Raw genomic sequence first — 17,486 nt, 5'->3', positions numbered from 1 at the left:
CCAAAATAATTTTGCCTCTCTCACAACAACCTGAGGAATGAAGCAATTTGTTCTGGTTCCATTTGAACACACAAGGATGTTTTTCCTTAGAGCTATGACAAAGTAAGGTAACAGAGGACAAAAAACAAAAGCAAAACCTCAAACCACATAACCTTGCTCAGCTGCAACCTGCAGCGTTAAGAAGAGAAGAGCTTTTCATGGGAAGCAGGCACAAAAGCAAACACTTGTTATCACTGCAATCCCAAACTGGAATAGTGTCAATTCTCCTTGGCCAGAAGCTGTAGAACAGCACTACAAAGTTAGTGGCATCCTCTTGTGTGTGCTCCAAGGACTACCTCTCAGCTTGTTCAACATGTAGGAGTCACAGCAATCCTTTTTATCTGATGCACGTCCAAAGGGATGCACAGAAACACGTGGGACTGGTTAAAGATGCCAGAAAACTCTCAATTTCACAGCAGTGTATTCAGTGTGTATAAGGAGTTTATTTCAGGGTCAAGGAAAGCCAGACAAAGATTCCAGTGGAAGGAAGAAGAAACATTCAGATTTTTGACAAAAAGCAGTCAGCAGGAGGTCAAGGTGCTTTATTAAAATCCATGTGAGCTTTCTCAAGAGCACAAAACATTGCCTTTCAAAGTTATAAACAAATCAGGAGTCTGATTTAACCCTCAAATAACAAAACCATAATGCTCTGGATTAAAAAAATCAGGATTAAAAAAACTTCCATAATAAGATCCTGACATGGGCAAGGGATTGGAAGTTGTCTTTGGAAGAGAAAAGAGGAAATCTGAAGCTCCAGATCACTTTTTTGATTACATAACCCATCAGTAAAACAAACTTTTGAGCAAACTATAAGAATATTTACCTATAAATTATACATGTAGTACTGTAATAATATGCTATATATTATAAAGCATAACACAAAAATAGAATTAGGAACAAGATTAAGATGAAAAACTGTTTTAGAAGATTTTTATTGATGTTACAAAAAATATTTCCTTAGTACTCCTCCCACCTTGATGGATTGTTTTGCATGCATCCCACTTTGGAGACTGCTGCAGATGGCCCTTTCTCCTCCTTCCTATTTCCAAAGACATTATCTAATCTCTTGCAGCTCAGTGAGGAATAGCGTTTACCTTGAGTTACTGCAGAGAAAAATAACAACTCTGAGGGCAGAGATCCAGTGAGTGGAATTCAGGACTGGGGAAGGGTGCAAGCTGACACTCAGCCCATTTTGTCAGGGGCTGTACTCCATAAAACATTCAGGAAAACTGGATATTGGTGGAGGCTAAAGCATGGAAGAGAATTTATCCATAAGGAGGGAACTGATCAGGAGTATGAATTATAAGAGGGGAAAAAAAAGTGAGCCAAATTTTAAATTTTAGAGAAGGATGATGAGATAAGATAAAGGATAATGAGAAAAACAGGAAGCAATCTATTTTGGCTGGGAGAAGAGACAGTATTCAGCTGTTCTAGATGCTTATCAGAAAACTAATGAAACATGGTCCAGATAAATTAATCACAAAATGATTGCACACCTGATGCAGAACACCACTTTTAGAAAAAAAATCATTGCTTACTGTTAGCCTTAGAGGGCATTTCAAAAGTCTATCCTGGTTCATTTCCATTTCATACTTTCTCCTAAAGATTTTGAATGCAGACTCTTAGGTGCATATGCTATGTACTAACAAGACAAAATCGGAAAAGGTGGCAAATCCTCGGTAGAAGACACAACTGGAATAAAAAACTCTCTTTATGCATTACATAAATTGTCATTAGTCAACAAAATGCTGTTTAGTGAAGTCCAAAGCATCCATTTCTTTTTTTCCATACCTGCACTTTACTTTCTATACTGCTTACAGATGATGGCTGTGAGCCTTGAAAAGGCACCTTTGGATTGGCAGAATAGGTATCAAAACAATATCCTCTATCACCATTCAGACTCTGCACCTACAAAGATTCATGCAGACAATCCAAATCAGTGTCTCTGCCTGCAACTGTATCACACAGGATATTCTCAAACAAAGCAACTTCTAAGAGATCAATTCCAAGTTTAAACTGCAGCACCCTAAAAGGGATATCACAAACTATATTAAAGGATTTTGCATCACAGCTGACAGATCTTAAATAAAGAGTCATCACAAGTTGAGGAATCAATGTTTTGACACTATGAAATTGTACAGCATACCCGTAAGCAAACAATGCTACTAAATTAAAGAAAGTGACTTTATATAGCCTTAATAAAAAAATCAGTGACTACATATTAAAAATGTTTTATTGCACAAATTCTGATGCAGGCAGCGATCTGAGATGAAAACAAACAACAACTACATAAATTAATTCTCAGATTTCCAAGCCCGATTTCCTGTCTTTCAGCAGTCAGCAGCTTACAGGGTCTTAATGCTCTCCCAAAACTGATTATAAACAAGCATAGGGACATTAATTGCAAATCTTTGAGCCCTCACAGGGAGTTTCAAAGAGCAGGCCTGCTGTGCTGTTTACTTGCATTTGCTTTCCCTCTCCTTAAGCACGCACTCATGCTTGGTGCCACAAATGCTTCCACCAGAGCAAGCAGAACTGGCACAACTCCAAGGCAAATTGTCATCTTGCTATTAGAAATGTACCAGAGATGATAGAAGTGAGCTAATAAACTAAAATTCAAATAAAAAGGGGTTAAGAGAAGCAAGCTCTTATTCCTTTCTTTCACAGATGCAAGAGCAGCAGTGCTCAAATGATTTTGAATCTGAGATAAAACTCATTACCTGTATTCTGAAGAGGGAGAAGCAGGTTATAAATGATTTATTTAAAAAGGTAACAAAGTCTCTATTAATCCAAGAGAGCAGCAGAACAAAGAAGGATCTCAGAAATTTGTAAACATTTGTTTATAATTTTGTCATCTAGTAAAATATAAACATAAAATTTCAGAACAGTGCTGAAGTCCAGCAGAGACTCACTCACTGGTATTCATGCAGCATTGGTCCTACTCATGTGGGATACAGAAGTTCAGAACTGCACAGAACTGGTATCCTGCAAAAAATATTTGGTAGAAAAAGTTCTGCTTCAAAAACTGTCAGCCCAACCAGGCAAATCAAGCAAGTGAGGAAAAAGTGTTATACATTTCCTATTTGGAAGTCAGAGAACCTCAGTAATAACTGATAAAGCCACATAAGGATGTGATAGAGGGGGGATCTCTGGAGCTCATGCCCAGTTTAAGCTGTGGTATCTAACCAACACAGCCACCCAAGGAGCACTAAGGAGGAGCTAAAAGCTGCATGCTGATTGGCACAGGCCAAACTCAGGCTCAGCCACACCTTCTCTGGTCCCACAAATGCAGCTGGCTTTCCCTCACTAGACTGTAGCCACTGCAGTCCGGAGAACAGGGCGGGAGATCCTCAACACTCCAGTTCCTGAATGAGCACTACAGATTCATATGCAAACCAGGGTCGTGCTTTGGAAGCAAATACTAAACTGCTGAGAAGCACAGCAGCCTTTGTTGCCTGAAAGCAGCAAGTTCCTGTCAGCTTTACAAGTTACTGCTTTTGTGGGTCATTAACTTCCAGCTCCAGGCAGATGAAGATGAATCACCAAAGCATTTACCAGTGGCAAGACCCTTGGCTGAGAGGGAGGACCACAGGCAGGACTGAGGAACTCAATCCTCAACAAAAACATTCCAGCCTAGACACGCGATGTTCGGTTATCACATAAAAATATTTGGGTGATACTAAGCAGCTCAATTCTGTCTTGAGAACACACAGATTTCCTTGAGTTAAATTCCATAAAATAAAAAAAAAGGATCAAGTCAAGCACAGAAGCAGCCCAAAGTTTTAGCTGATAAAGCATCACATACAGCAGGCAAGAATTATTGCCTCTTCCTTCATCTGCTTCTCTGACATTTTTAAGATTTTTACACCAATATTTTTACACAGACACACCAATCAGCCAATTTAATTCCAGCTCTTATTGTCTTCTCATATAAAAAGAATATTCAGATGAGTTTTGTTTGTTTTTAGAACTGATGTGCCCTGTTCCCAACAACAATCATATATTCATGTGATCCTGTTCAAAGAGCAGGAAGAACCACTGAGACTTCAACCTCTCCATTTCAGCTTGAGTGAAGATTCACAAATCACCTAATCTTTTGTCTTTTATGGTCAAGTTACATCCTTGTCCTCACCGCTTTTTAGGCTTCAGGGTAGATAAACAAACCCCTTTTTAATCCGTTTCAGCAGCTCAGTGCAATTATTATGGAAATTAAAAAGGTATCTCTTCTTTCAGCTCCACTGAATTACATTCAGAAGTTGCTAATCTCTTTGCAACTTAAAACTACCGTATTCAAGTATTCCCATAATCATGGACTAGGAGTTTATATACTCCAGTCATGCAGTTAAACTTCTAAAGGCATTTATCTACTTGTCAACAGGATTGTTTTCAGAAGCAGAGTGGTTTAACTCTTTTCCCCAGCCTGAAGTCAGCAAACTGGATCATACTGTTTCAGACTAACAACAAAAGGAATCCAGAAAAGACAGCCTGCCTTAGCTCCACCTGTAAGCACAACCAAAGAACCTTGGTTCCAAACCAACCAAAGATTATTAGCCAGTTGTGTTAATTCATGTTAAGTCTCCAAGAAGAAACAAGAAAGGAAGAATAAAACTATTAAGCAGCCCAAGAAAAAGAAAATTTTTGGCTGTGAAGAAAAAAAGAATGGTTCCATGATGCAATTTTAGACTGGCATTTTCAGAACAGATTTGTATGACTGAGCTTTCTCCTTTTCCGTCAAAGCAGCTGCCTGTTCCCTTCTGACACCCAGATTTCTTTTCATCAATGAAGACAGGATGCTGTGTTCTGATGAAATGCCCTTCCTGGCCAACCCTGGTAGAGGGAATTAAAAGCCTTGCCAATCCTTTTGAAGTGCAAATCTTCACCAAGTAGGTTTCATGCCTCTGTTATTGTTGCCTCCCTCAGGAGAGCACAGTTGAGGTGGAACACTGAACACTGGACTGTTTACTTATCTTCTAAAGTGCATCTTGCCTTGCACTTGAGACCCCATGATCTCTGTCTGCACTTCCACTCTCCTCTTTCTGCATTCCCAAATCTTGCATTGTTCAAGGAAAAAAACCTTGATAACTCTAAATTGCAAAAAAGCTCATTCCTCAAGTGGCAGAATCACTTACCTGAACATGGGTCGACAGATTTTCTTTCCTTAAGCTCCATGCCTGACCTGCAGTGTGCTCTGGAAAACACACATCAGTGCAGGATGGGCACACTTGAGCCTCCAGCTCGTACCCTGACAGCACTTTGGGAGAGAACACACCCAGCACTATCACTGATCTTACACTGAAAGCCAAAAAGACAGCAGCTTTTTTCTGGCTAAGAACCAAGCACAGCTATACAAAGAGAGTCCAGGGGCCCAGTCAGCAGTTTAAAATACATTTCTCTAGAGCACTGTAAAGGATACAAGTTAATAAGCTCTGCCAGGAGGCCACAGCAGGTTATCAGTGGAGAATGAGGCATGCAAGGTGCTCTAAGGGCAAAGCAGTGCTGTAACTCAGCTGTGAAATAGCAACTTGATCACAGATTGTAACGTGTATATGGAACTGCCCCTCTATGAGTTTATTTCTTGACCATAATTTAGGCAGTAAACTCGAGAAAATTTAAGATATCAACCAAATTTCCTTCAGCATTTCAAAATGACATTAAGCTATATTCATGCTACAGTTTCCCTTTCCTGATGAGCTGGATTTGCAATTAGAGAAGGGGAACAGTTTAACCTTTAATGTTTACAAAAAAAACAGCAGCACCTTAAGAATAACTTTATATTATCTAGAAGAACACCACGTTGCACATTCATCTCAGTGAGCAGATCATTTTTATCTCAACTAAATTAAAATTACTGTAACACAATTTTTAAGCAAAGACATTTCTCTTGAAAAGGTAAATTAAACATTCAAAAATTGGACTGCACGAGACACACATCAAATTATTGTTCATTCAGAAGCGTCAGATGATTTAATATGTATTCACTATAAACTGGAAGAGAGGAAGCCTTTCCTCCTCTCTGGAAGCTAATTCTGCTGCAGCTCATATGCACAACCTCAGCAGCTCTCAGCTGATAGAGTTCTTCCTCTGGTCCTACTGTGCATAAATTAAGCCAGACACTAAGGCAAGAAAACACAACTGGACAGAGGGATTACTCAAAGGAAGCCCAGTGGCAACCACAGATAGGTGGCTTTTCTGTCACTTGAGAAGACTACACCAAAATACCAACTAAGCCAACATACTAAACCTTTGAATTGCTTCCAATAGCAGAGAGACTGCAACACAAGTTACAGGATTCTCCATGAGCTCTTGGTCTGATTTACAGATGCCCATGCCTAAAAGAGTAACACTTTTCACAGCCAATATTACCAAGGATGCAGTTTCAAAAGAACAAGTCACTAGAATAAAAGAAAGGAATGCTGCAGTTCAGCTTTCATCACTATAAATGGCTTAGCAATATTCACAGATTTCACAGAGATCTTGCTGCAATCTATTTCAATTTGCAAAGCTAAGAGAAGTTAAAGTGATAACCTTTACTTGAAGGGCAATTACTTCTTGTACTTCAAATAATAAAATGCCCTTCACAGATAAAACAAAAAAAAAAAAAAAAAGGCATCAATATTGTAAGTCAGGGCATGCATTTATCAGATAGGTTTTTTAATCTAAGAGCCACAAGCATTCCAGCCAGAGGTCAGTGTGGAATACAGGGCAGTGATCAGGCAGCATTCTACAGGCAGCAGCTTATCCTCTTGGCTGCTCTTTTGCAAAGCACAGGCTCCAACCCTGCCTTCACCTATTTCCCCATCAAGCTGAGAGATCCATGGCTAGACCAGCTGGTTATTTTCCAGACAGGGTGCCCAACCCACAGGGAATGGGTTCGAGTTACAGATGCAACCTTTAAGTCACTCTACAGAGTGCTCTTACTTTGAGGAAAACATGCATTAATTCTGATATGTTTTTCTCAGTTTTCCTTTCCCTGTGGCTCCAAGCCTTATCAAGCTGAAGCAGAGTGAAGCTGACAGGAATACACTTGGAGATTTTGCCAGGAATTGGAATAGAAATAGAAAAACTAAGCAGAGCATGGACACTTTCCTTCTGCTGGTGTTTGCCAAAAGCTCTCAGTGGCAGCACAGACAAACAAAATGTGCTTGTAGAGTCAAGAAAATCACACTGATGGGTTTTTATGCACTTGGAAAGCTAACAATGATAACAAAAACACACAACTTCACAGAACTTGAAGTTGTTCAAAGCAGAACTGCTCTGAATCCATTCTTTTTCAAGGGAAGTTTCAGTATGCCTGTTTACATTAAGGCTTGCCAAGGCCTCATTTTGGCTGGTTAAAAGCTGTACATTGTTGTAGTGGTAGCATCACCTAGCACATACATGGCATTACATGGCAGACAGAGCTATCCAGAATGTCTGAAAATCAATGAACTCAAAGGACAAGAAACAACAGCATAAAGATCAAACAGGACTGGCTACACTGTGTGAATATATAGAATAAACAGCTCCATGTGATTTATTTTTTTTTTCTAGTGGCTGGAAGGGACAGAATACAAAAAGAGATGTACTAGAAATGGACACGAGAGCTCCTCAAGAAAGGGTAAGGCAAAAAAAGCAGGGAAAAGGGGAAGCATAATAAAAAATTAACAAAATAGATAGGACAGGCTCAAAAGTAATTTGAATCAGATGAGGAAGTTTTGAAGTTAATGTAGAACTTGCCTGAGGAAGTGGGAATTCAAAAGAAGATGAGAAGACAGATGTGCTCTGAACAGCTCACTGGGGATGAAGTAAGGAGCTGAACACTCAGGAGAAAAGGCAGTAGCTCCAGAAGTCAGCACACAAGACCAAAGCAAAAAAATGAAAGCCTAGTCAAATTTCTAATCTCAGAAACAGGGCCCAAACCATTCAAGTGCTCAGCTGCACACAGGCTGCCTGAATGTGATATTAAGTGCCTTATGACAGGTACACAAAACCAGTCTCTGAATTTGTTATGTGCAATTCTGTTAGGAAGTACACAAAGGACCTGTGAGAGCCTGACAGTAAAACAAGTGGCTTAAAATGATATTCAAGATGTTGTCTTTCCTTCTATAAAACTGATATTGTCACCTTCAATTTGTTGTTCCCAAATTAAATTTCTTATCAGTACATGGAATAAGAAAGGCATACAGATACACAGTATGTTACCATTACAATGCTTTTATAGGAACAGCTAGACATCCTCACAAAATCATTCACCAAACCAAGAGCAAACTGTGGGAGGAGGAAGAGCAGACAAGTAATTAACTGCTGTGATTTCAAAAAGCAACAAAATAATTTGGTGATTACAGCTGTGATTGAGAACATCCCAACCAGCATCACCTTTCTGATTCACATTACCCACTTGTCTTGCATCCCTTTCTTTCCACTATTATTCACACCTTATTTAGCTGATTATTATGGTGAGGACACAAGGTATAGACGGACATGAGAGATCAACTGTCATTACAACATACTGGTAACACCAAGATTTTTCTTCACAGTAACAGAAGTGAAAGAAACACAAAAACTGGGCAAAATTACATTGCAAATATAATTTTTGGAAGACAGCAGTGGAAAAACTACTTCATCTAGCCTTACATATTTCAACATCAAATTCACTTACTGCACTGGTGAGTATCCTAACACAGTTTGGTATTTAGAATAGCTAAGAAAATCCAGGGCTGAATACCAGTGTGATGCACTGCAGAATCTCATTTCTGCCGCTCCTTCAGTTCCACCTCACTCTCCCTTTTGCAGTTTCTAGTCACATACTTTCTTTCAAACTGACCTTGAATTTGACAGAACTCCAACACTACACTAGATTTACAAATATGATTAAGGTATGAGAGTAGGATACATTAGAGACCTTCTCCAGCCAGATCCAATTAATCACGCTACAGAAACACACATCCATGAACACAATTTCCAGTGTTGTGACATTCCATAGCAAGCAAGCCAAGCTCATCTGGAGAGAGCAAAGACAGAGCCCTCTACCGGGTGAGAAACTCGCGGCAGCTCCTGCCGTCCTTCCCCCGCACTGCACTGAACGCACGTGGGCGGATTCGATCCTCCAACATCCAGCCCACAAAATGGTATCGAGTGTTCAGGCTGACCTGCGATTCACGGGATTGGCCTGCAGAACCCAAACTTCTGAAGTTTCTATATGAAAAGCACAGAGAAGAACATTCTTCTCATAGGTTTAAGAGACTAATGTAACACCCTATGTCTAGGTGAAACAGGAGAACCCAATGTTCCCTTACAGCAGTGTCCACTGTCAGCCCAGGTGTGGCAGTAGACTGAGCTCAGCACAGTTATTCCCATCACACATCCCACAGATGGCTTTTCCTACAGCTCCTCAACTAAACTCTTTCCTTGTACACCCCCTGCCTCAAGAGACAGCCCTTATCTTGTTCAGGGGAATAGCTGAAACTTTCCACCTCCTGAAGAGTTCATCACAGCAGCAGCTGCAGACTATTGCTCATGTGCAGAACGAGGAGTGATGAAATAGCAGAGTACAGTCAGACAGCAGATGATGGCACAAAGGAAAGGCAAGGATCAAGTGCTCATACTAGGATATTCCAGGAAAACAACAATTTTTTTGTTTCTCAGTCACTCTACCTGAAAAACAAAGCTAGAATAACACTTTTCATTCATCAGCATTGTTTTCCCACCTGTAGATCATAAAACACCCACAGAAGTGGCTGCTTAGCCTGTAACAACCCAGTCTGCACCAATTCCCATAGACAGGCAAACTCCTCAATCAGAAAGCTCTTCCAAGGTTTGCTACAAGTTTCCATTGCAAACTTTTGCACAATAAAATCATGCTGTGTTCATGCTGTTTGCCTCTAAAACCAGGGGTTGCTGATGTAGCTTCTTTGGAGGCAACAGTAAAAAACACCACTGAGGAGAAAGTGTGGCAGCCAGAGGATCTGTTCAAGCTCCTCTTGTAGAACAGATGGGGCTGAAACTCCTGACCTGGGCATGCCATGCTCAGAGTTAACAGGCACTCACTCCCTGGTTATCCAACCAAGCAAACACTTCTCACAGCATGCATTTCTTTTCACTTTTCACAAGATCTCCTTGTAAGCTGAAGCAGCAAAAAAACTCCAGTTTTTGGCATCATCTTGACTTTCACTGTCTCACATCCTGTCCTTGAACTTCCTTCAAGTACCAGATAAGAGTTGTTCAACCTTTGACAACAGAAAAAAGGCTTTGGAGGTTTTTTTGGGTTGAGACATTTAATGGCAGAAGGGATGGAGAAAAAAAATCTTATAATGCTTTCAAAAACAGAGGGAACACACTCTGAAAGTAACACTTCTACTGTTTAACATCTACATTTAAAATTACTGTACTTGCAAACATGCTACTCTGTTCAAAATATTTTTTCCAAGTTAACTGAACAGCAGTCAAAGCACATCTGTACCTACATGTCCTGAAAACATATCCTTCTCACTGTCAATTATTTTTTCTCAGCAGAGTTGTGTCTACACTCCAAAACCATCAATAATCACATTTTCTGATGAAAAAATAAACACTTTGGTTTATTTCAACATTATTCAGAGATGGAGTAGAGAACAGAGCCAAATGAGAGCTACCTGACCAGTAAGAAACAAAGGTCTGCTAAACCCAAGAGGTAGACACACATGCTGTGGTAAAAATTAAAGAGCTCTACAAATCCAAATTATGAACAGGCTCTTCATAAGCACTCTTGATCACAAATTCCAGAATAATGACCACAGTAACAGAGTGGTTCTGGAAACCTCTTCACCCACACTAATAAGGAAGTGTAAGAGCAACTCTTCCAGCTCTACAACAATTGCTCAGAGTTTGCATTTGAGTTGTAGATAGGAAAGAGGAAAGCAAAGCAGAAGAAAACACAGGACATCTAAATCACACCCCTCTCTGAGTGACAAGGACAAAAGGCAGGCAGTGAAAGAGGGAATCTTTTAACAAAAAGCTCTCCATTTAAGTGCAGCTTGGTGCAGATTGGTGCAGAGAATGCCTTCCATGTCCTACCTGCTCCATGGATTAACAGATTTTGGTCCTGCAGGCCTTTTAACTCACAAAGTTTTATCAACATAGCTGCAGTCTAAGAGCAGTTCAGGCCAACTGTGACTGCAGCTATGTGGCTTTTAGTTACCCTTCAACAGTTGTACTGCCACAACTTTCCATGAGTGGGAGAGGTTTATCTTTAGCACTGACAGGAGCTAAAGACATTCTTGGAAAAGCATGGCTCTTCACTGTCTAATAAACCTTGTTTCTCTGCATGCCTTGACCTCTCAAGCTTCCTCTGTGAAAGACCTGGGGGTCTCTCAGGTCTTTTCTAATACAGAATTCAGAGCAGCAGGAAGCATGGAGACAACACATTCCACTGCAATATAAAGCAGACATACAACAGTATCATTGTGCACGACCTAAATGAAGCTATCAGTGACTTAAAAATAATATAAAGAGAAACTGAATATAGATAAACTCTAGGCAGGTATGCTCTTACTGAAAGTAACTGGAGGTAAACTGACAATCTTGTTATTTGCACAAATACAGACAGAACTCCTGGGAATTGCTGAGAAAACAGCACTCAGCCTTTTCCTCCATCAGAACATAAAACACTTCATGTGCCAGTGAATGATTTCACATTTTGGACACAGCCAGTGCCTGTACTGCAGGAAGACCCCTGGTTGACCTTATCAGTTTCTGGAGCACAGGCCTTGGTATCAAAGCCAAATCTCAGCATTATTACTTTCAGCAGCTCCTTGACAGGCAGTTCCTTGCTCTCAGAACTCACAGCCCACCCAGGCTGGGAGGCAATGGCCACAGGCCTCTGCTAAGTGCCCAGGTCCCCTTGGGATCAGTGCCTCACTCTCCCCACTGCGTGTACTCTCTGCACAGCTTCTCTGCTCTCTCCTCACCACTGCAACTGCAAAAGCACCATTTCCCCTCAGCCAGCACACACAACTGTAGGCACCACAGATGATCATTAAATGTGGAGGGCACACAGAGTTTGTACACTCAATGGTGATCACAGAAATTCTGGCACTGCTGGTTTGGTGCTCCACAAGGAAGCAACTTCTACTGCGCTGGACTTCATCAGCAACTGTTACTTGACTTAGTGGATTCTGCTTCTCTGGTAGTAAGTAACATCTTCATGGTTGCTCAGGAAAAAGGAGTTTCACAGCCTTTTAACTTTGGAGACAGGAAAAAGGGAAAATGAGATGCTCAACATTTTTTGAGTGTTTGCACTTGGCAGATTAAACATCAGTAGCCCTAGATTAAAAGCTTCAGTGTTGCTAAACATCATACTTCAACGTATCTGAGAGCTCTCCTAACTTTTGTCCTCTTACTTTTCTCAAAAAGAAACATCAGGATACAGAATTCCAAATAAAAAAATTAAAAAGTAAATTAACATCTAACCTCCCTGCCTTCCCCCCAGAATAATCCCAGATTAGACTAGCAAAACAGTCTCATCAGGTGCAGGTGTTCTTCCTTTTATTCCCTGGCACAGAAGCAGAAAGTAGACAATGACACCCAAGAAAGGCTCTCATTTCATATGCATGAGACAGATACACACTTCCACTGAGACTCATACATGAATAAGAATCTTGTTTACTCCCAACCACAGACAAGACCGTAATTAATTTCTTTTAACTTTCGTGAGACTGCCTTGCACCAAGAAACAAGGTTGTGCAGTACAATGCACCAGGCTAGAGAATATTAAACAGCAACAACACACTTCTTGCATGACCAACTAAAATCAACTCTCCATATGCCCTCTCTGCAAACTATCTGGAAGTCTTACAGTTTGCTGGCGAGACCAGGTTATACTGAAAAGCCATCAGCTTCCTGTCAGGACCCAGGACATCCCTCTGGCTGTCCTGAGCAGCCAAGACCCCTGCCAGGGGGCTCAGAGACCCTGGCAGAGCCCAAAAATGCCTGTGGTTTTGATTATGACCCATGGAGCAAGTTACCAACCTTAGATGAAGATCTGCAAGTCATGACAAATTAAGTAGAATGATAGTGAATTTACCACAAGGTGAAAAAGTAGATTTTGGGGTTTTTAGAATGAGGGTTCAGGGGGCAAGATGGTGGGATCTGGGTGTGTCCTGCCTTTCTCTTTCTTCTTCTTGGCCTTCATCTTCTGCTGTGATGTTGGCACTTTTAGATTGGTATAAAGTAGAAGCTCACTGTCTAACATAGGTGATAGGTATTGGAAAGTTACTGTAAATATTGTACACATAGTTTTTAGTACAAAGACATAACACCACCCCGGGGGCAGGCAGAGTGCCTTGGACTGTCTTGCTGAGCAGATCCTGGCAGGACAGGAGAAAGAATTTTATAGATAAGATACAATAAACAACCTTGAGACCGAGAAATGAAGAGCCCTGACTGTTTCTTCAAGCACCAGGCTGGGAAAAGAGACTTTCCAACTTTTTTTAGGGTCACTCTGACCACCTAGAAGCCCTCACAGCTTCCAACAAGGACAGATTGCCTTATTCACCCTTCAGTGTGACTTCAATAAGACTTCCATTTCTCTACTGCTTGACACTCAGAAGCATTTCACCAAGATTCCTCTTCATCTGTATAAACCTGCATACACTCCTTTTGTATTTTGCTCAAACATTTACCACCTGCAGAAACAGAGTGCCCTCTAGCTCTGGCCAAACTCAAACAGAATTTTCCCAAGACTCCATCTCCTTAAAGTCCAGCACTCAGAAGCACAGCCAGAGCACTCTGTCAGCCTACCCTTACCTGTCCTGGGGTCAAACAGCTGGTTGGCCTCCAGGTCTGTGAAAGTGCTGAAGCAGATGGGGCATTTGAAAGAGGCGCGGTTGGTGGAGTCCCTCTCGTCGGTCTCGATGCGGCGGCGCATGTGGTCCAGCTTGTACTTGACCACGTTGACCAGCCCGCGGTAGTTGATGAAGTAATAGTTGTGGCGCGTGGTCTTGCCGTCGGGCGCCGTCTCCACCCTCATCCTGCACTTGATGAACTTGTCACCCTTGAGGGTGTTGAGGACAGCCCTGAGCTGCTTCCTGTCGAACTTGAGGAGCTCCAGCATGTCCTCCTCCTTCACACAGGGGTTCCTGATGAGGATGTCCAGAGCCAAGGCATGCTCGATGCCGTAGAAGCCACGCACCACATATTTGGCAAGGCGCTTGAGAGCTGCTGGCACCTCAGTGAGGACGTCGGGGTCAGTCATAGCAGGTCCAGATCGTGAGCTTCATGTATACTGCAAGGAAAAACAGGCAGATGGATTCTTAGCTATCTTCTAACTTTCAAAGTTCTTTTTTATCTTACTTAGAGGTAAGAAAATGTGGAGAGCCTGGTTTAAGCATGGCTTAAAGAAAGGGGCCATGAAGGTATTCAGCTAAGGGAAAAAGCAGCCTTTCCCAGGCTTGATCCTGTAAATAATTAGGTTCTCAGCCACCTTTTTTATAAACAACAAGATTCTCAGACCGTTCTGTCCTTGGCTGCTACTGGAAACAGACAGCCAGTCTGGGAATAGATATGAAGGTTTTGAGAACTTTTCATATTATGGTGGGAACACTGATCTTGGTTTCAGTAAACTAACTTCAGATATTGTAAACAAAAGGAGGAGCTGAAGTTTTCTCTACAGCCTGTCAGGAGCTCAGATTTTGCAATATGCATGAACTTAATTAACACGGTTATAAAAAGTGACAGATAGAGTGAATAAACGGAGTCAGATGCGAAAATCAACAAAGGTGGTCGCTCCCTCATTTCAACAAGAAAAGGTGAGGTGTTTTCCATTTCCCTTTCCTAAGCCTTGTACTGTCTCCTTAGGTGTCAATAATGCTACAGAAGAAGGAAATGATACCTCTCGTTCAAAGCAAAACAATGTAAAACTTTTTTAAAAGCGCACAAGAAATTAGTACCAAAACATAGAGCAGATTTCATTGATATTGAGTCACAGCCAACACAGCTTGAGTAAGAAAGCTGTCCTCCAGAAGACAGCTTTGGCATAGCTGAGACCTGCAAATTGGGAAAAGCAAACAATGGCTACAGCAAGAAAGGTCCTAAGACAGCCCAAGAGTGGAGTCTGGGGGCCTCAGCTGACATCACTCTGTCCCACTGTAAGCAGCCCTGCCAGGTTTAACACCTCAGCCACCCCTGGGCAGAGATGCACCATGAGCACAGCTTGCAGTACAGGCTGGCAGCCCTCAAGCAAAAGCTCCCAGATGCACCATGAGAACAGATCCTTGCTCATGAACACTCCTCAGTCAGCTACCTGCATATCCACCAGAACCCAGAGAGCTTCCCCCTGGGAGCTCTCTGCTTTTAACCCCCTGGCTTCTCAGAGGCATATCCATGTCCTCAGTGGCCACACCAGGTGCCAATATTCAAATCTGAGCACCTACTGGTTTGACCACCACACTCCCAAAAAACTCACTTCCTTTTCAAACCAGGACATTGCAGCATTAGCACTCCCAACTGCTACACCACAAACTGCTTCAGCCTTGTTCTTATATGAGCAAAGAGGTCCTTACAGAGGACTGAACCTTCATTTGAAGTCCCACATTCAGGCCTTAAAAGCCCATGAATAACATAGCATAATAAATGAAGCAAAAGTCAAGACATAGCAAACATGAAGTGATGAAGTTTAAAAAAAGAGGAGAATATTTCATGAAATATCCTTTGAGTTACTTACCACCACTTACCAGGCTGCCTGTGACAAGACAATAATTTCTAAGTACTCTATTTTCACTTTCCTTTTCTTCACAATAACATCAAATGGCAGAAATGGTCATGCCTATGACATACATGGCAACATACATAAAATCATATGCAAGGAATTCCTCACATTGTCACCCCTGCCAGATTTAGCTCACAAACACCAGTGATTGAAGGGAAGAAGAAAGTATTAGAGATGCTTTTGAAATAGCCATTCAGAAGGTTGCACTTCCAGCTAACATCAAATGAGACTCTGAATTATCTTTTTCTGTAGGAATTTTCTATGCTAGCTTAAGACATGAGCAACCATTTCTTACACAAAAGGTTCCCTCCACTGAAGAAAACCCCTCTTACCCTAATCTCTGGTTTTTTCATCATTGCTATGCAATTTTTGTCCATGAACTAATATATTAAATCGTAAAACTCTTCCAATCCTAATTTTCACTTCCATTAGATGTTTCACACACTGTGTATGCATCTGTCCAGTATCAAGCCTATCAAATAAAGGAAAAAGTGACAGCAGAAGAAAGGATCTGGATGAGTATCCTATTTTTTTCATCACTATCATAAAAGCACTGATAGGCCTCTTCACACACACCATCACACAACTTGTGTCCACTCCCCACACTAAGACATCCCTCTGAGATCACCAACTCTGCAACCAAGCAGCTGCTGACTCACTCCATCAGCTCAGACTTCTCAAAGATCTGTGATCATTGATCACAGTAGTCTGCTTGGATTTTTTTTTCTTATGACAAACAGCATCCTCTCAAAAAAGTGTAGCATTAGCCACTGAAGCTTTACTCCTTTTCCACCCCTACCCTCTGCTGCCACTGAGGAGGGATGTTCCTCTCAAGGGTTGTGGCCAGTACCACTGCAAAGGCTGTGGAATGTGAAGCTTCACAGTAACTAACTCAAGATCATCCTGTCTTTTCTGCCTGTTGGGTAAGAAAAACAGCACCTTCGTGGTTTTCTTTTAGAACACTTCCCTGCTTGAGCTTTTTTTTCCCTCTAACTTAGAGCCAAATAGTATTTGCAGTGCTCAGATTGAAATTACTGAATGTCATTTGTTGACTGCTGGTGTGCAGGCTGAGAATAGCTCCCAGCAAACAATGCCTGGATGTCCAGCTACAGCTTCCCCTTAAGGAAATTCAATTAAAACACATCTATCACACCACAAACTACCCATGAAACAAGTACTTCCAGAGTCAGCCAGGTTTCTCTGGCATGCCAGAGACACAGTGATTCATCTCACACAAAGGAGAGCTTTAGAGAGCTTTGCATTGAAGGTAAAAGTGTTAGCAATAAATGATGCCCCACCAAGAGTTGGCCATGCACTATTTGGGAATCTCTAAGTCAGACCAAATCTAAATACTGTCAGAGGAGATTGTCTCTGAAGATTAACATCATTCTGTTGGTATTTTTTCAGTCTTTCAGTCACCTAAAGACAAATCTTGGTTTTGACTGTATCTGTCAGCAACATACTGACACTACGAAACAATGCCAATGCAGAAGCTGGAGGGAAGCCTCGATTTATTCTAATTGATTAAATCTTACTCAGAGTTAAAGCACAGGAAAGAATAAATGTAAAGATCAATTTTAAATAAAACCTGGCACCCCAGAGGGTTAAAAAGTCAAATTTTTTAAAGTCAAAAGAGCAGACAACTTTCTCTCCTCAACAATCCACTTTCCCTACAACTTCCTTACAGAAAACTTGGTGATGCAACTTGCAGGGGCACAGTGACCTT

The 17,486-nt window shown here is 41.4% G+C and overlaps 1 protein-coding gene across 1 annotated transcript in view; it reads right to left on the bottom strand.

The window, feature by feature from the left end:
• The window catches only part of GTF2E1 (general transcription factor IIE subunit 1), a 49,675-nt gene that overhangs the window by 27,105 nt on the left and 5,084 nt on the right, over nt 1-17,486 (bottom strand). Inside the window, exon 2 of the mRNA XM_064722651.1 lies at nt 13,801-14,278. Within this exon, the coding sequence (XP_064578721.1) occupies nt 13,801-14,248 (448 nt within the window). The 5' untranslated portion in view covers nt 14,249-14,278. The remainder of the gene's footprint in view (nt 1-13,800; nt 14,279-17,486) is intronic.

The sequence above is a fragment of the Zonotrichia leucophrys genome, chromosome 1 (genome assembly GCF_028769735.1).
Source record: "Zonotrichia leucophrys gambelii isolate GWCS_2022_RI chromosome 1, RI_Zleu_2.0, whole genome shotgun sequence".
Lineage (NCBI taxonomy): Eukaryota > Metazoa > Chordata > Aves > Passeriformes > Passerellidae > Zonotrichia > Zonotrichia leucophrys.
The sequence above is the reverse complement of the archived record's forward strand: the minus strand, read 5'-3'. Positions and strand labels throughout refer to the sequence as shown.